Raw genomic sequence first — 19,592 nt, 5'->3', positions numbered from 1 at the left:
AGTACAGTGGGAAAGTCGTTGGGTAATTGGGTCCAGATTGGAGATGTTTAAATATTCATGAGGCTGGCAGGGGACTGGGAGGGGGTGGCTGCCTGGATTGTAGTGGGGGGTGGGGTGGGGAGGTGACTAGTCATTGAGAGCTAGTGAACAATTCTGGGAAAGATACAGAGAGAGAGAGAGAGAGAGGGAGGGAGGGAAGGGGAGAGAGAGAGACAGCCAGCTTGTGTATGTGTGATGAGCAATAGCTGTGGACCTTACAGTTGCAGCTAACTGCCCTGGTGTGTGTGTGTGTGTGAGAGAGAGAGAGAGAGGGAGGGAGGGAGGGAGTGGAGAGGGTGGGGGGGGAGAGATAAGAGAGAGAGGAGGAAAAAGGAGAGAGGAGAAGGAAGGAAGAAGAAGGAAGGAAGGGGACAATACAATCATGCTGTGCTGTATGAGAAGAACAAAACAGGTAGAGCTGACAATTTTATACTTCTTTCTGTGGAGAAATTCCCAGGCTATTGGATGTGTGTGTATGTGTATAAGGGGCGGGGGGAGGAATTTTTAACTGCTTCTAAGCAGATGTCTTCTTTGCAATTCTTTAGCATCTTGCAATTGAAGGCTCTTTTCACACCCTTCCTGATGACTGTTTGTCTTTCTAGTGCTGGTGATGTGGGGAGAGGGTGGCCTATCTTCATGTTTGGGGAGAAACAAGGATCCCCCTCCCTTTTTTTTTTAACTGTGGGCAGATGCATTGCATAGGGTTTTCTGTCTCTGATTCTGAGGGTGTGGATGTGGAAGGGGGAGGAGGGAAATGTGATGAGAAGTGGCTCTACCTCAAAGATGGGGGAAGTAATTCTTCAGCTTTTGCCACAAAAATAAATAAATAAAAAGATACTCGGTGAACCGTGATCCAGGATCAGGATGCCGGCTCTCTGTTACTCTTTGCTCTGAGAGATGAAAGCTGCTTTATGTGCATGTGCTTTGAGATGGCAAGGGAGACAGGTGCATTTCGTTAAAATAGTGTGAACAAAAATCAACTGGTAATTTCTTTCTTTCCTTTTTTTTGGTGTTAATAATATCAAGAACAATTAATTAATAGCAAAAGTAATTGGCCATGAAGTCGGGGGGAAAAAACCCAGCCCTCTTTGCAATCCCTTTCTTAGTATGACCAGTTAGACAACTGTGCACCAGCTGGTAAAGAGACAGAGGACCACGCCTCTATTAGCTCTGAGCTCCGATGGGATGAGAGAGACGAACGGTACGAACCTGTTGGAAACCAGTTCATTCTCTCTACTGGTACCACATGGCTTTCCTTGATGAGGGTGGCAAGAGGGGTGAGGAGCCAGCTAATTTTCAACAATAAAACATGACAAGCCAAAAATAATGAAATAAAAAAAGCTAGCTAGCTCATTCCCCCACACACCCCTTCCATTTCAAACTGTTCACTTGAAAGCCAAAATCTGCTCTCAGTTACCTCAGTTTAACTCCTTTGACTTCAGTTGGAACTACTCCAGATTTGCACCAATGTAGTCAGGACAGGATTTGGCCCTTGGTGCATTTCAAAGGTATTATGACAACTTTCTCCATTGGGATAATAACAAAGAGGTGGGATTCCTGCTTTAAGTGTAAATCTTGTCTCAGTCTTATAACTACAGAGCGGCAACTGACACCTCCATTATATATACCTTACAGTGTCTATTACTGCAATACTCTACAGTAAGAGTCCAACACACTGCTGGAAGCTTTAGAGATTTGGATAATTACTGTAGAATACTGTATATAATTACAATGAAGGTTAAGGTGCATTTCTGTGCCTCAATATGTGTGCTCCCAAGCCAAAGAGTCATACTGTAGAATAACTGAAAGGGGCAGGTGAATGGGATAGAAAAAGACCCAGCCTTATATATTTTTCCCTATGCAGGTTTCAGATGCTCTGCAATTAATGATACAGTCACTAAAACCTGGAGAAGGGTGGGAGGGGGAACACATTGCAACCAGCCAGCAGAGCACGTTTAGTCGGCCAATGTGGGATGAAAAGAGAGGAGGAGGAGGAGGAAGGCAGACGGAGAAGCAGAATGACAGGGCAGTGGGTGGAGAGGCACAGCAAATTTTAAAATAAAATAGCAGTCTCTGGGGTTTTTTTGGAGGCAATAAGCTGGGAAGAGCCGACAGGGGGTATTTTTCGCCATACTTTAATAGGCTGGGCTTTAGCACACATGGTTAATACCCAGTTTTACCCAGTCTCTAAATCTATATATGTTATTCCTGTCTGTCTTTTTTATTATTATTATTACAAAATATTTATAAACTTATGACACACAGATTACTAGATCAGGCATATACACACACCCCTAAATTCAGTCACCCACCCAGACACACCCCTTCATCCCCCTCGTACAGTCACACACACACACATCCAGCCCCAATACAACCACACACGTCCACACACAGCCAGACACACCCATTCATACTCCTACGCCCATACATGCATTCATACATATTCACACACACAAAATTGCTACATTGATGATGTAAAACTTTGGAAAGCAGAGCTGATGATAACCCAAAAGAAGCTTTAATTTGGACTGGGAAAAAAAGACCTTGGTTTTCAGCCTGCTTTCCTCTCTCCCTGCCCCAACCTTTTGCAAATGGAAAGAAATCAGATCAGGTTCTTCATAAGGAAACAGGAGCTTCCTTCCAAAATAAAGACAGCTTTCCTCTTTCAGGGCATTTTTCTGGGGAAGCTCGCATCATCCTGCCTTTCTGATTGAAAAAGAGCAAAGTGCTGAAATTACAAATACGGATTCAGATAAATCTCTTTAAATTCATATATATATAATTACAGGGGTGGGTGTGTATATACATACACCTCTAGAGAAAGTGTATGCACATATACATTTATATTTGTGGGTGGAGATGATAGTGGAAAAGAACTAAGTAGCTGACTGACTGCACCTGCAAATGAGAGACCTAGATGTCTAAATTCTATCATCTGTACCAACTGATTGCACCTGCAAATTTATACCCATAAAATCTGGAGCTAAATAGATGCAAAATGAGAGACTGGGTTGAAGAACCTTTGATATTTGCCCTAAAGTTTATTTAATACTAACTATTTGGAAATATACTGTGCTATCTACTGCATCTCTTGATAGCATAACATGCATAGATAGATAGATAAGCATTCCATATACCTACACTAGAATGGATGGACATTATCGGGGCAAGTGCTCAGTGCTAGATTGCATGAATGATTAAATGATAACTCACAAGCCGGTTTCCCACTTGTGGGTGAAATGATTTTCATTCATCGCCAGCCGTGTTTTATGGCTTTCCCTCCAGTACTGTCCTCTGTTCATCACACTTGTGCCTGTGAGAGACTGCAAAGGTTTGAACCCTGCCACACCCATGAAATGAAAGGCAGGAGGAGGAGGAGGAGGAGGCAGAGAGAGTCTGCATTTCTTTCCTCTTCCACATGAGCAGCATGAATAAACAGGGCTGTATCTATAAAGATGCAGTTTAATGCAATTGAAGAGGAAGCAAGCGTTAGGGGACTGTTCCAGCAATTACAGCCAACCAGCTCGGTGTCTTCTCACACTGGGAGCCACAGAGGTGAAGAGGGAGAGGGAAAAAGACACAGAGAGAGAGAGAAGGAGAGGGAGGAACGAACATCAACCTGAGATTTTATTGCTTCAGGATATTAAAATGTCTCAGACCTCATTTAGAATAACTTAATTATGCCGCATGATGCAGATGCTGCAAAACTTGCAAGGCGTGTTTGTGCCTTTAAATGCTAGCACAGGAAGAGAAGTCTTTTTCCTTCTTAAAAAAGCTTTTGAGCCAGGCTGCCAGTTGATGTCAATTGTTTAGAGCTACTGACTTCAAAGGAGAGATGCTGATTTATACCAGCTGAGGTTCTGGCTCTTGTTTCTTCTGGTAACTGATTTCTGCATGTGAGGTTCGTTGCTTAAAGTTCTTGTGGCTCCTATTTTCCTTCCTTGGATAGTGTCTGTGGGGATTTCTTCTGAAATGAAAGTCTCCACAGTAATAACCATCCCACTCTTCCCCACCTCATCCTCTGCTGCCTTCAGTGAGCTCCCTACTGTAAGAGAAATTGATTTCTCCTAAATCACGTAACATAACCACTCTGGATGGCACATGTGAGTTCCCTTGGGGAATTAATTGCAGGCAGTGCTTCCAGAGGGGAAAATACAACCGTAATGCTTAGTGGGAGAGACACCAGTCTAACTGCCAGTCTAAGTTTCCTGTCACCACTCACAGGTGCATAGAGACCATAACAGAGGAATGAGCATCCAGTCATCCCCCATATTCACAGAGGTCCATAGGAGCCATGTCACCTCCTTGTCTGAGGTTGAGAGGGTGTGTTCAGCCTGAGGACTCCTGCTCTCTCATACTGAGAGGGTGTATATAACTGAGGGCTCTTTCTGCCTCATGCTGAAAGGGTTGAAATAATTTGTGAGCTCCTTCAGCCTCAGAACCCGATGGCGGTGCCTGTCCTATAATGAGAAGATGTGAATAACCTGAGGGCAATATCTGCACCACCCTGACAGGGTGTAGTGTGTGTAGGTTACACCCGCATGGCTGCCTCTGTCTCACACTGAGTGCACGTGTGCAACTGGAGCCCTTTCTGAGTGAGGGTCTGCGGAACATGATGTGTAAAACATGGTGGTTTTGGCTGAGCTGTGCTCAGAAGAGAACCCAAGGAGGCAGGTTAAATGTGGTTTTATACCATCTTATTAGAGTAACCTCAGGGCTGCTCTAATTGCACAGCTGTCCATGGATCCATGGGGCCATTCCAGGACCTGGAAATAGTCAAACTATGGAGGCATTTCAACCATGCTATCTTTCCCCCAGCCATGCCGTTACATCACCCTGAGATACCCCATTCAGAGGGGTTTCCCAGCCGGCCACAGCTGCAACCTGTAGGCTCCGACTGTCCCATATTGCAACAGTGTGTATAACTTGTAGGCTCTGCCGGCCCTATATTGTGAGGTTGTTTGTAACCTGAGGGCTCTGCCAGCCCCATGCTGACTGATTCTTTTATTACATAAGGGCGGAGTGCATTTCAGACTAAGAGACCATGTAGACACAGTTGCCAACTTTCACGTGGTAAATAAGCACCCCGACTTTCACAGTAAGCTAAAAATCAAGCTAATCACATTTCAAAACAAGGCCAAAACAAGCCAATCCCTAAGAACCCCAACACTCTATGTGACTAGATTCCCCCGGCGTGCTGTCAGGGACTGTGGTGGGCCTGCTGTGCACCCCTGACTCTTCCCCTCCACCCCCCGTTGCCCCTGATTGCTGGGAGCCAATCAAAAAAAAAGAAGCAACAAGCTACAAGCCAAAAACTAGCCAACAAGCAACTCACAGGCCAATTAAGCCAAAACTAAGCCCAATTTCTGCATTTTTTTTTTTTTTTTTTTTTTTTTTTTTTTTTGTGGTTTGGCATGTCTGCATTCAGAGTCTGAGGACTTTGCCTTTCCCATGCTGAAATGGTGTATAAACTAATGGTTACTCTGTTCCCAAACTTAGAGAGTGTATGTAACCTGAAGCCTCAGCCTGCACCGTGCTGGCTGGGTGTGCATAACTTGACCAGCAGTCACTTAGTCCATGCTTTCCTCCACATTGTATCCCTCTTTAACTCTACCACTGTCCCCTCCGCCCAGTGACTCCCTGCACTTTACGTACTTCTTGCTTCTCCTGCATCCCTCTGGGATTTATCTCCACCTTACCTGGACTTCAGAATGGGTGATGGATCTGGTCATAGGTCCAGGCTGCTGCCGCCGCCACCTCTGCAGTAGAGCTTGTTTACTCCGTGCTCAGCAATACCTGGGAGTGCGTTGCCTGGTTCTTCCCTTTTCTGTGAGGTTAAGTATCCTCCCCGGGGGATATTTGTCAGACCGTACACACTTGGGCACCTCTGAGCGGTGAAGTCCGGGTGTGCATATTCTAATGAAGCAGCTGTAGCCCACAGCTCAGCATAGAGGATACTGGACCTGCTGAGTCTGGCAACTGGTTCCATTGTCCTGAAGCCACAGAAGGAAAGGCCTGTGGAGTGTGCTGTGTCATCTCTGTCAGAATGGAATGGGGTTTTATTGGAATACTGTGAAGAAGGATTTGGAAACTGAGGCATATTGTGGGATTAAATTTAAGGGAACCCAACATCCAACCCCCTTCACCAGCTATTGTCTAAACTCTGATCCTGAAACCCATCCACATTCATTTCATGTTTTACCCCAGGAGTCCTCCTGGACATCCTGGGAGATCATGTGCACTCTCAGGACTCCTGCAGGCTCATGCTGATAACTGTAGAGCTCAGTGGTTAATGTACAGAAATAGCCATCAAGGGAAGTGGATTCAATTCTCAGCTCTGCTGTTTGACTTGAGCCTGGGCAGGCTATTTGCCTGTCAGTATCTCTCTGAGAGACAGGGATAATGCTTTCCTACCTCAGAGAAGGCTTCGGAGACTAAATTAGTTAACATTTGTAAAGTTTTCTGAGATCCTTAAATGAAAGGTGCTGTTAATAGGCAAAGGGTTCTATTCTCCATTTTAGATCATTTGTGGAGCCCTAAAATGTTTATCACCTGCTTGGGTTGCCTGACACAACCCATCTATTGCCCTCTTAATTCAAGGTTTATCAGACTTGTTCTTAGTGTGGACCACACCTTAACAGAGCATTGGCATCGTGGAGATTTTCCTTCTATTTGCTGTCATACCAACCACCTCCCTTCCCATCTGTGATCAAGCAACAGCCATGTAGCAACCTACAGCAATTGCTTGCATGGAAAAACAACATTAAGAAAGTAGTGATGTATTTTTAGCTTCTCGTAGTGCACCAAGGAGTTTGTCCTTTTTAAATGAAGTTAAATCACACTGTCTCCTTCTGTTCGTCATTTCATCTCCTCTTTCCATCTGCTCTGCTCCTTGCTCTCCCCCTGCTCTCTTGCACGTGCTTCCCAGATGCTAAGTCCTCCTCCCCAACTTGTGCGCATACTTCCCTGTCATGTGGTCCTCTCTTTTGCACATGCCTAGTCTTCCTCTATTCTGCTTTCCTTCTCCAGTATTCCCTGGGACATTCCTATCCTAAGGAATGTCTGGTCACTGATGGCAACTTCTATTTTCTCTTGTCCCCCACTTTACATCAACAGCCCAGAGAAGAGGCAGCTCAGATGGCTTCTCCGCCTTGTTTCCAGTTGCTTTTACAGGCCTCACGGTGTCTTTTTGCATGGGTGCCTATAGAAGCAATTGGAAACAGTCACCTCTCAAGGGGGACAGAGTGCCACACTATGCGAGTTACCCCTCCACGTCTATATATTCCTGCTGCCAGGCAGAGTGATAGCCTCTCCAACCCCAAAATGTCTTAGCAGTTTCCCATGATGATAGAGGGGTAGTAACTGCAGTTTCCCCCCAGTATATCCCTGATGTTGGTATGGGCAATATCTGCAGGCTCCCACTGGCATTATCCCTGTGCTGGGGGGGGGGAGAGGGGAGGGGAGGACAAATATTTTGAAGCAGTCCTATGGCAGGCCAGGGTGTGTGATGCAGAGCAATAACTAACCCCCTCCCCCCGCTCATTTTCCTGCCAAATCTGCTGGGGCCACCTCCACTACTCATCTCATTGTGGTGGTTGCAGACAGCTCTCTTACTCTCTTGTTGGCCTGAGAGGGGTTCTCTTGAGTCTGTCCTCCCCCTCTAGGGTTCATTGGGCTAGATTCCTAGAAAGGGAAGCGAGGAGATGCTTATCTCCTTTCAAATTATAACCAATAAATGTCAGCCCCATTCATTACTCATCTACTTCTGAATTTCCTTGAATTAATTCCAGTGATAATCGCTGTACATCTCTATTTATAGAAAGTCGGCACGTCTCACAATATTGAACCGTCCTCTCTATAGGAGCTGCCTTTCTCTTGAGGCACAAGTCTGGTAATTAATAGAGTTAATAGGGTTTGAGTCAACCCCACTCCTGCTCTGAATACCCCTGGAATTTGTGGGGGTTATTGGATCCAGACCAAATTCTGCAGCTGGCTTTATCCTTACCCCTCCATAATAGGTTTAAACCAAAATGCTAGGATCAAGATCCCTTGTACTTTGTGGTTTGGGCCTATCGTTAGTAATCAGTTGTCTCCAGAATTATTTAGAATTTCTTTTATTCAAATACTTAACAAGGTCCTTATCAATAAGCATCTATCCCTCACTCTGTCTGATGAAATCTAATCCATTTATTGCATGCTCCAGGCCCCTTACATATTCTCAATGCTATAAATACGTGGATGAGGGAGGGGAGGGGCTCGTTGTCCATTGCCCTGCACCACCTGGAGTCATTTACACCAGTGCAATGGGGCATGAAACATTACCATTCTGAGCTGACAGCAGAGAATTAGGCCCAGGATTTCTGTTCTTCTCACTTGCTCTTCCATTCCTCCAACTCCCTCTTAAGGAATAAATTCTTTTTGAATGATGCATTTATGTCATTTTCCTTTTATTATTTTACTGCTGGAAAGAGGGGCCTAAAGAAATGAGCTTTACATTTTGCTCTGATGGTTGTCTGATTAGTGGTTATTTTGATCTCTTGCGGAAGTGAGTTCCACAGTTGTGGTCAGTGTCGGAGAAAGCTCTGTTTTTCTGCACTTGTTAGTTTCGCTGGTGAGAATGACTGTTCCTTTGTCCCCGATAAACATGACTCTTATGGGAGATCATATTCACAGACTGAGAGGTGCTGACATAGGTAGCTCAGACCAGTCCGGGGCAGGATTTTGAATAGCTGTGCTGTAACACTGAACATGCCTCTGTATTCAATAAGGAGACAATGCAGAATGGAGCTCTGGAATGAAGTGCTCTTGGCAACTCGTTTTGTTCAGTAGATGGCCCTCTGCATTCTGAACCAACTGGAGCTTTTTCAGGGTCAGCATTTTCCTTCCTATTTCATTGCACTGCAATGGTCAAGCCATAGGGTACAAATGCATGGGTTACAGTAGCCAAGTTGGAATCTGATGGGATGGGGCAATCTCTAGGCCAGCCAAAGGTGGAAGAGGACATTTTGTACAGCCATAGCTTGGCGGTGGGGAGTCTACAAGAACCCCAAGGCTGCATACCAGCTTGAGACTCTGAGAACAGATGTCCAAGGCGGAGGGTGATGTTTGATGGAGGCAAGTCCTTTCAAGGCACCATAATAAATCTATAACAAGATCTAAATCAGTGGTTCTCAAACTAGGGCCGCTGCTTGTTCAGGGAAAGCCCCTGGAGGGCTGGGCCAGTTTGTTTACCTGCCGCGTCCGCAGGTTCGGCGGATCACGGCTCCACTGGCCGCGGTTCGCCACTCCAGGCCAATGGGGGCTGCGGGACGGGCGGCCAACACATTCCTTGGCCCGCGCCGCTTCCTGCAGCCCCCATTGGCCTGGAGCGGAGAACCGCGGCCAGTGGGAGCCGTGATCAGCTGAACCTGTGGACGCGGCAGGTAAACAAACCGGCCTGGCCCACCAGGGGCTTTCTCTGAACAAGCGGCGGCCCTAGTTTGAGAACCACTGATCTAAATGAAGAAGCAACTGGCTCAACCAGAACCATAGGGTCTGATAAAAGAGCATCCCCTTATAGACACAGGGCAGCCAGATTAACAACTAGAAGAAAATGATCCCCAATTAACTGAAAGAACATAAAAGAAAGAGTGACTAGGAAAAATAACCTGCCCCACTGATCCCCAGAACAAAAGAAGAGGTGAAAAGTTAAAGAGAATCCTGAGGGAATAAGCAGAACATGCATTGTGCCCAAAAGGCAGCCATCAAAGGTTGAATTTGGATAAATAAGGGAGGAAATTCCATTTTATGTGTTAGAACTAGATATATGGCAAAAAGGATCTCCCCATTTTTGTGCCACTGGACCAGAGTATGCAGATGAGGAAATGAAGGGAATTGTACGTTAGCAACAGTTGAGCCCAAAAAGATTCAAGGAGTTTGGGATCAGAAAACCCCCCTCAAAAAGTGTAGACATAGTCTTCAGATCTTCCTCAACCACGTGGTTCTCTAAAACTGGGCTGGGTATCACAAAGAGGATGCACTTTCTTATATGATTTCTTGTGCTTTAGACTGGAGGCCTAGCCAGAAACCTTGTGAGAGGAGCATGTAACATGTAACTCAGGGCTTCCGGTTTGGTCAGAACCCAGAAGTGCAGAGGCAGTGCAAAAACAAGTCAAACTAACTTTTAGGAAGTTCTGCCTAGAAAAATGCAGACTTCAATTTTTTTTTAATTTTATTAATTACTCCACATAAACGTCTGCCACTTGAGCTAATGGAGAAACTGATAGCAGTAGTAGGGCTAGCACTAGAGGAGGATGGGACAGTTTCAAAGTGGGTTTCATAGCTATTTGCTGACATTAGAGGAATAGTGAGACTCGTGGATCTTGGGTTCAATTCCAGACTCTGGAGGGGAGCCTGTTCTAGTAGGCACAGACTCTTCTTCCCATTCTCCCCAAGTTTGACCCCTTCTGCCCTGTCCCTTTCCCATCCACCACTAGCTCCTTCTCACAGTTCCATTCTCCTCTCCTACCATGGGCGGTGGGTGAACCTCCTCTTTGGGGAGACTAGCTCACCAGCCCTGCCCCTTCCTCCGGAGGCCCCACCCTTTTCCCCCTTGCCCTCTGGAGCCCCGAGCCCTCCCATGGCCGGAGGAGGCCTGCCCCAAACTGTCCCGGGCTGCTGGTCAGCCGGAGCACTGGCCTGAGCCATGGGCTGATCCAAACCACCCCCAGTCACTGGCCAGCTTGAGCTCAAAGCTGGCCAGATCACTGGCCCAAGCTGAGCCCCTGCTGACTTCAGGGAAGAGAGGGAGTGAGGGTGGGGCCTTGGGGAAGAGCATGGACAGGGCTACGGCCTGGATTAAGGGAGGCTTAGCCTCCCCTGGACTATTATACCCACTGCCCATGTTAGTCATTGCCAGTCTCCACTACTCAGGCTTCTGATCCTTGTCCCTGTCTGATTCCCTGTCTCAGTCTGTCCCATTCCTAGTCTCCCCCATACTCCTACTCCCAGTCTCCTTCCCAGCATATCCAGTTCTCCCCCTACTCCTGGCTCCTTGTCCCCAGTACCCTTATCCAGCCAGTCCTAGCTCCCTCTTCCACTCCCTGATCTGTCTCTTTCTCTGTCTCCCACCCTCTTGTCGCCAGTCATCGCCCATACCCATGTTTCCCATCCCAATGGCTTCCAGTCCTAGTCTCTCTTCCTGGGCTTCTCATTCCGTCTCACTGTCCTTGCCATCCCCAACTACTTATCCCAGTTTCTTTGCCCAGCCAGTCACAGTTCTCCCCTCATCCTCCAACTTTGTGTCAGATCTGTCTCCCCTTTCCACACCTTCTGCCCCCTGCCCCACTGGCTCCCAGTCCCAGTCTCCTCCTTGCCCTGCTATTCCCTGTCTTCCCCCCTCAGATCCTCCTCCAATCTCAATTTCCTCCTGACCCACTGGCCAGCTGTCTCCCTGTGCCATTTCCATCCCCAGCTCCCCGACCTAGTCTCCTTGTCCCCGCAGTCCCAGGCTCTGCCTCTTGCCAACCTCCAGTCCTAGTCTTTGCCTCCCAGACTATTGGCCCTAGGTCTGGCTCTTTTCCCCTATGTCTTTGAATCAGATGGCTTTCTGCTCCATGCTGCCTGGGTGTCAGCAATGGGGGGTGTCACTGAGACAAAAGAATAGATAGGCCCCCTGCTCTCAGTTCTAGTGCCCTGTCCTACCCTGGCCTGGAGCATCTGGGAGCAATCATTACAGGGAAAGTCCTCCTGAGTCCCCCCATTCTGGTAGCTCTGGCTTGGAGCATGTCCTGTCACTTGGTGGGGATGGTGCATGAGCGATTTTGTCACACGTAGGAGCTGTTTGGGAATGGAGCTGTATGCTCACGTGCTCTGTGGGGATGGCACATGTGCAGACTGGTCAGTACTAGGAGCTGGGAGATTCTCAAACATGTTCAGTGACGGCAGAATCTTCAAAGATTTTAGCTAGGGTTAAGGAAGTCTCAGCTGAGTTTGTGTGAACTGCTATTTTTCAAAGGCTCATAAGTTGGCCCAATTTGGGCAGTTTGTCACAGGGAAGGCAAAAGGCACATTCTTGACACCAAGGCCATCTACCTGCCAAATTGCAAGTATCTCCTCAAAAGCATGGGGGCATTAGAGCTTTTCAAAGAAATGGTCACCAGAATTGGTCACCAGAATTTTGTTCACATTATAAAATCATGTTTTTCCCCTAGCCTTGTTCTCAAAAATGTCTGAACTGTTTTGGCTGAAATTGTCCAGAATTATTCAGACTGAGACAGAGCCCTGGCATGGAAATTGCTGGCAAAACTTCCACTGACTTCAACTGAAATTGGCCAAGTCTCATAATGAAATAAGCCTCAGAACGCTCCTCTGGGGTAGGTCACTAGTATTAGCCCCCTTTCAGATGAGGAAATGGAGACACAGAAAGTTGTGGAATGACTTGCCTAAGGACACTCTCCCTGTCTTTCTGTCTGACCCCCATCACATTCGGGTCTGAGTGCCTTACAAGAATTAAAATAGAAATGACAATAACAGCAATTTTCTGTCTTCCAAGCCCATAGAAGAAATAGCTTGATTAGTGTAAAGGCTGTTTTTGTTTGTTTTTAATTTGTCTGCCTGTTTCTTTGTTTTTATTTGTTTGCCTTTTTCTATTTGTGTGTGCTGGTGCGTGGGTGGCGTTTTTGTGTGAGAGCATTTATCTGAAGAGTTTACTGAGGGAGGGCTATGTTGGAGAAATGAGAGAGTGGAGAGGTCCCTGGCCATTCTTGCTGTAAGGGGAGTGCATTTCACAGTCTGGGTCCTGTGTAAGCTCTATGTCCCCCACTCAGGAGCCTCCCATTTTTGGCTGACAGTTTTATGATTGCCTCTCTCTGGATTGGCCTCCAACAATGGCTGTGTTCCCAGGCAATCTCTCAGTGACATGGGTCAGTTCCATGGGAGGCTCTGAGGTCAGAGACCTCCAATGGGACTCAAGGGGAAGCCATTGCAGAGAGGAGAGCATCAGGGTGGTGTATTCACAGTGACTCATGTTGCTGAGGAGACTGGATGTTGTTTTGTACCAACTAGAGCATTTCCAGAATGTGTTGCTTCCTTCTTAGCTAAAATAAGTTGCAGTAATCAATTGTGGAGGTCATGTATGCCAGTACTGTGGCTCATAAGATGGGGCACGGTCTTCTGGCCAGTCACAGGTGGAGCTAGGTGGCTTTACCACCACAGCTATTTGGGCATCCAGTAACACTGAGGAGCACAAAAGGCTTCAAACCAACTTAACCGTCTGAAGCCAGATACCCTCAGTAGTGGGGGATGAGAAGACATGCTCTTTGAAGCACTTCCAACTGCCTACCAGAAGAGCAGGCTGCTTACCATGTATATGCTGATTTCAGCCAGGTATTCAGAAAGCCATGAGATGGTTTGATCTAAAGGTGGCATAGAGCTGAGTGTCACCCACAGAAGAACATGTACTACCCCATAATGGACCATGATGGAATCTCATAGGGGAAGTTTCTTCCTAGGTTTACACACTTAGTGGTTGTCTTGTGCCATGAATGAGGGTTTATATCCCTTACAAGTGTATCCTCAATCCTATTTTGCAGAGCTCCCATTACAGTGGGTTGAAATTGTGTGTCAAGTTTGCGCTTCCCTGGCTAGTAATAGGTTGCAGGCTCCGGCCCCCATCCCCCCATGTCTTGGCTTAGAAACCCCTCCTACTGCCTTTGAGGAGGCAGGAATTACACCAAAATGACACTCAGGGCAAACACTCCTTTTATCAGTAACAGTCACCTTGACTGGCAACAGACTGGGTCAGAATCCAACCCGCCCGAGCTGCAGTCTCTGTACAGTGCGAATACAGTCTGCCAAGTCCAGCTCTCTGCATGTTTGGCATCTGCTGCCATGGTTCTGGTGGTGGCCTGGACTTCTCTTCAAAAATGTCACTGTTGGTCAATGGTGAGATTAGTCACATGGCTGAAGTCACATGCTATTGCTTCTGACTCACTGATTGAGCTTACCACCGTGTTTCCCGAAAAGTTCAGCAGAAGCCATTTTGACTCGTTTTCTTAGAGTGGCTGTAGTTCACTCTGAGCTACTTAGGGAAAAATTTTAGATATTGTTATGACTAGGGGGGTCACACACACTTCATAGAGTGTAAGCTGATACTTATTGCAGTCCTCCACAATTCCTCCATAGTCTGCCCTTGGTATGGGCTGTACCCCCCTTCCCTCCTCCTTCCATACCCAGGCCCCTCCTTCTCTCCCCCCATACCAGTGGTTCCGTGTGTAACACATTCCCATTTCCCTTTCATTCTTTTCCTTTTCAGGGGCTCTGTGAGGCTCCTCTTCCCCCACACCAGATTTCCCCAAACTCCCCTGCAGCCTGAGTTCCACCATTCCAGGGTCCCCCACTCTCCCATCTCCAGGAGTTCTGTGTGCCTTGTCTCCCATCTCCCCAGTTCCCAAATTCCTGCTCCTTGACAGGGGCTCTGTGTGGCTTCCCTTCCCCCATTCCAGAGCCTCCCACTCTTCGATCCATGATAGGCATCTGTGTATACCCCTATTTCCTCCTTTCCCCACCCCACCACCAGGTTTCCCAATCTTCTCCATCGCAGGGGCTGTATATGAACCTACCTTACCCCTTACTCCCACTTCCCCTTCCCCTCCCATGCCAGGGGCTCTGTCTGCCACCCATTCCCCCGCTTTCCGCCCATGCTAGAAGATCTGTATGCCCATTTCTCCCTCACCCAATACTAGGGTCCCCCAACTTCCCGCACCTACACCAGGGATTCTGTGTGTCCCATTCCCCTGTCCCCTATTCTCTGCCATGTTCCAGGAGCTGTATGCAGACCCCCTTTTCACCATCCCTTCACCATTATTCTTCTTTCTCTCTGGATGATAAATCATTCAGGGTGTCAACACATTAAACTATTAGGAGGATAAGCAGAGTTGAGATGGGATGTTGTTATGCTGGAAGGCATTAGTGGGTCCAGTCAAACACTTGTTTGGTCTATATACCATTGAAGAGGTGTTTGAAGATGTGGCTGTGCTAAAAAGATGGCTGGAGCTCCATCTGCCCCCCATTTCCCCCCTCTTGGTTTTCCAATTTTCCCCAAATCAATAATCTGTTCCTTGATGCGTAGAACGTTCCCTGGAAGTTTGAAATGTATTGGATGCAACATTCCAAAATTATTGTGGTAGATACCGACATACTTACAAACAGAAAAATGATGTCAAGTTGGGTATAAAGACTCACAAGCGCTTTCAATCAATAAGTGTGATCCAGCCTGGGAAAGGATTACATTTCCCCATATTTGAGATTATAACAGAGTATCCCATTACTATTGTTTTATATAGGAAATGGAGTGCTCAGGGAATCTTAAGAATGCTGTTCTAGTATCAGATCACAAAATGAAGAGGTCTTGTACCAGCAGCAGTCTGAGAAGCAGAGAGAAAAGTATTTTTCCATAAGATTGAATATTATAAAGGGCTGAAGTTGGACAGGCTGGGTCAGGCCCAGGGACTGCAGCATGGCTTCTGAGCAGCTGGCCACCTCCAGCTCAACAGTTTTGCCCACAGACCTCTGTGCTGCCCCAAACTTAATAAACTTAACTGGTAGCGTGAAATGTTTATTAGAACCAGAGGCTGGGGTGTAGGTGGCCCAAAGAGAGGCTCTACTACCAAGTTTGGAGCGAAAGGTTTTCTGCTGTGCTATTTAAACATAGAAACAGGGAGCCTGTCATTTTAGGATGTGGGGGCCCAGTTACAAAGTGAGTCTGAGGTAGGCTTTTTGGGGCAAACTCTGCTCCTGTGCACACCACAGGAGGGTTTACTGTGCCTCAGTGCAGGGGGTGATTTGTGGGGAACACAGAGACAGGCTGGAAGAAGAGTGGGATTAGTCAATCCACAATTACGTGGATCCACTGGCAGATATCCCCCACTAATGGGGAGGACACTGACCATAGAGGCTACAGTAGCCCTGAGGCACCAGTAGCATGGCAGTGCAGCTCTGTGTCCACTCCATACCCTGGAGGGCCTTCTCGGTGCACTCTCAGTCTTTCCCTGATGCCAACTACTATGCGCTAAGTCTCCTGCTAGGGTTCACCTTGCTGCTCTTCCTGTGCTCTGTGCTATGGTTCAAACCTGTCTCTACTGACAGGGAGACTCACTCTTTGACACTTTCCCTCCCAGGTCTAGTCCCCTAGTCTCCAAAGGCTTGCACATGAGTCTCTGCCCCTCAGCCTGCACTCAGAGTAGAAGCATGGCCATTGAACCACCAGACTGGAGACCCTCTTCTAGGTACTTGGCTCCAAGCGCTTCCTGGTTTCAGGCACAGCCAAGAGCATCTTCCATTCTGAGTACCAGTCCCTGGTTAAGTCATGCCTCTGATCAGAGTTCCTCTGGGTGGAGTCCACTGACCCTTACATGCCTTTGAGGAGCCGCGGGCGTTGTCATGGTTTCTCTGCTTGGTGTCCCCTTCTGGTTCCCTGATTTTTAACCTTCGATCTTTGACCTTCACTTGTGTTCCTGTTTTTATCCTTTGTTGCCCCAGATTTCGGTTGTGGCCTTGGTTCAGTGGTTCCTCTCCCTTGGTTGAGGGAGCAGACCTTTCGTTTTGGGCGGGTGTAGCTTCGCCCATCCCATAGCCACAAATCTTTCAACTTCTGCAACAAGTGAAGCAAGGGTCCAACAGACACCAGCCTCCTACAAACCTGATTCATTCCCAGAGCATATCTGTATTGAGCATTTAATGAGGCAGGGGTCTTGTGAACAAAACAGTATGTGGTCATGTAATTAAAGACTGCATCATAATTAGAGCTGATTGGAAAAACTTTGATGAAATAGTTTTGTCAGAAAATGCAGTTCCATCCTATTCTGCCATTTTCTGAATTCCAACATTTAAATTTTTCGTTTCAAAACAACTTTTCATTTTGATTTTTTTTAAATGTATTATGTATTATAATATAGACAAAACCAAAATGTAGTGTTTTGATGTTGTCAAAACAAAACATTTTGGTCAATTCTCTTTCATGGAGAATTTTGAAATGTTCAGGGTTAGTAACTAATCGAGTCAAAACCAAACTTCAAAATCCTGCACAAGATGGAATTACCATTCTCTGCACAGCTCTGAGCATAATCCATATGCACAAGTAGCCCAAATTAAAGTCGCACAGGCAACCTTAACTCTGGCATTTCCTAACTTCTGAGTGCTTCACTTTGCAGCTCTAATAATGTTCATTTAATCTAGTTTTTGTGTGTGTAATTTCCTAGGTATTAAAAAAAAAAACTGAAAAAAAAACCCCAAATTCCATCATGTGGCATCATACTTTCCCACATGGGTCATCAGCGGTGTTGGAACCTTTAAGGCTGTCTACGTGAACATGGTGTCAAGTATCAGGGGGTAGCCGTGTTAGTTTGTATCCACAAAAACAACAAGGAGTCCGGTGGCACTTTAAAGACTAACAGATTTAGTTGATCATAAACTGAAGTGAGGTTTTTTACCCACGAAAGCTTATGCCCAAATAAATCTGTTAGTCTTTAAGGTGCCACCGGACTCCTTGTTGTTTTTGTGATCATGTAGTTTGTGGCAAACTGGGATGAAAATCTGCTCCTCATTAGCCTGCCAAGCACTAACTCTCCTTGTGGATGCCCTAACAGTTCCCTACTGTGCTTTGATCCACCTCACTTTGAAGTGAGAGTAGATTAAAGCACACTAAGAAATTTAGTCCATGTCAGCAGAGTCTGCGTGGACAGTTAGTGAGTGGCAGGCTAGATTTACACCCTAACTTGCCACGAATTAATTCATATAGACAAGCTCTAAAAGCCAACCCCAATCTGCCACTTGAGCTAATAGCATAACTGATAGCAGTAGTATGTTGTCATCCTCTAGGGGGACCAGCAACAATACACCTACTTTGCCAGTGGGTTTCACAGATATGTGCTGACAGCAGAGCAACGGAGGCTCAGGAATCTGGATTCCATTCATAGGTGCCGACTCTGCACCCACTGGCAGCTCCCTGCCCCAACCCCAGCTCACCTCCACCTTCGCTCCGCCTCCTCCCCTGAGAGCACCACGTGGCCGCTTTTTCCCCCGGCTCCCAGCGCTTGACGCCGTGAAACAGCCGTTTCACACGGCAAGCCTGGGAGGGAGGAGGGGAGCGCGGCACGCTTAGGGGAGGAGGTGGGCCGGGATGGAGTTTGGGGAGGGGTCCAACAGGGGCAGGGAGGGGACAGAGTTGGGGCGGGGAATTTGGGGAAGGGGTTGGAATGGGGGCGGGACAGGGTTGGAGTCAGGGTGGGGCTGGGGGGTACGAGTACCCACCGGCGCCATGAGACGTTGGCGCCTGTGATTCCATTCCAGGCTCTGGTGGGGAGTGTGTTCTATTGGACAGATTCTTCTTCCTGTATCCACAAGCTTGACCCCTTCTTCTCCATCCCTTCCATTCTGCCTCAGTCCTGTCTCTTCCCCACCACTGGCTCTTCATTCCACTGTGATTTTTCAGCGGTTTATAATTTGACCACATTTGGATAGATTTTCACAGGTGCTGCAAAAGGCACAGCCCTGCCATAAAGGCCACTCCCTCCCACCAAATCTCAAGTCCCTTTTCCAAAGCATAAAGGCACAAGAGCGTCCCAAAAAGAAGGTCACCAGAATTTTTGTTAAGGTGGGCAAAACAACTTCTTTTCCCGTAACCTCGTTCTCAGAAACAGCCCAACGCTTTTGGATGAAAATTTTCCAAATGTATTCAGCCTTGAGTGAGACACCTGGGATGGAAAACTTTAGCCTGAACACTCAAAGTTGGGTAAAGTTATAAGCAACTGATTTATGTTTGTAAAGTGCTTTGAGAATCTCAGTTGGAAGAGGATATAACAGTGCAGAGGACTGTTACATTTCCTTGTGCCTTCAAATCAACAATGGCTTCTGTAACCAAAACAAAAAATAAGTGAAAGCGCATATTAATTCTACAGAGAGCAAATTGTTACTTAAAATATCAACAGGTTTTTTTTTTTTCAAGTGTGCTTTAACTCTTCATAGATACCAGTTGTGGTTAGTCAATATCCAAAACCACTGAGGAAGGTACTTGTTTGAAAGAATTCTAAAAGAGTTTGTGAGCATGTTCCTTGCTCGCAGTGGAACTGATCAAGTGATACTTGGTGAATTTAGCTCTTTTTCCTGTTTGCAGATCAACCCTGATTTCATTATTCATAAGTATTCAGTAAATTGTTTATGCAGACAGATGTCAGGCTATGGGTTACTTGCAAATTGTTCACTGTTAGTAATATTCACTGTTACTGGTGCTTGGTTCGTGACACTCACATGGCATTATTTCTGATTATTGAGTGGATAGGAAATGGTGGATAAAGAATGACTAATAGGAAGTAACAAATGGTACACTTTCCTGTGTGAATTTTCAGACCAATAATCATTTAAGTTAAAATGTATGATACTTATGGGATTGATAAGCATATCCATGGACAAATCGATGGTTATTGAAATACTTGCATGCAACTAATAATATGTCCAGGCCAAATAATAATGATGAGGGCATACATATTCATTTGCAAGTCACAACTTTTGCATCATTT

General features: G+C 46.5%; 1 protein-coding gene across 1 annotated transcript in view; it reads left to right on the top strand.

The window, feature by feature from the left end:
• Nucleotides 1-344: 344 nt before the first annotated feature.
• Nucleotides 345-19,592, top strand: part of GAP43 (growth associated protein 43) — a 74,606-nt gene continuing 55,358 nt past the window's right edge. The window contains exon 1 of the mRNA XM_054043646.1: nucleotides 345-451. Coding sequence (XP_053899621.1) covers nucleotides 422-451 — 30 coding nt within the window. The 5' untranslated portion in view covers nucleotides 345-421. The remainder of the gene's footprint in view (nucleotides 452-19,592) is intronic.

This window comes from Malaclemys terrapin, chromosome 1 (assembly GCF_027887155.1).
Source record: "Malaclemys terrapin pileata isolate rMalTer1 chromosome 1, rMalTer1.hap1, whole genome shotgun sequence".
Lineage (NCBI taxonomy): Eukaryota > Metazoa > Chordata > Testudines > Emydidae > Malaclemys > Malaclemys terrapin.
The sequence above is the reverse complement of the archived record's forward strand: the minus strand, read 5'-3'. Positions and strand labels throughout refer to the sequence as shown.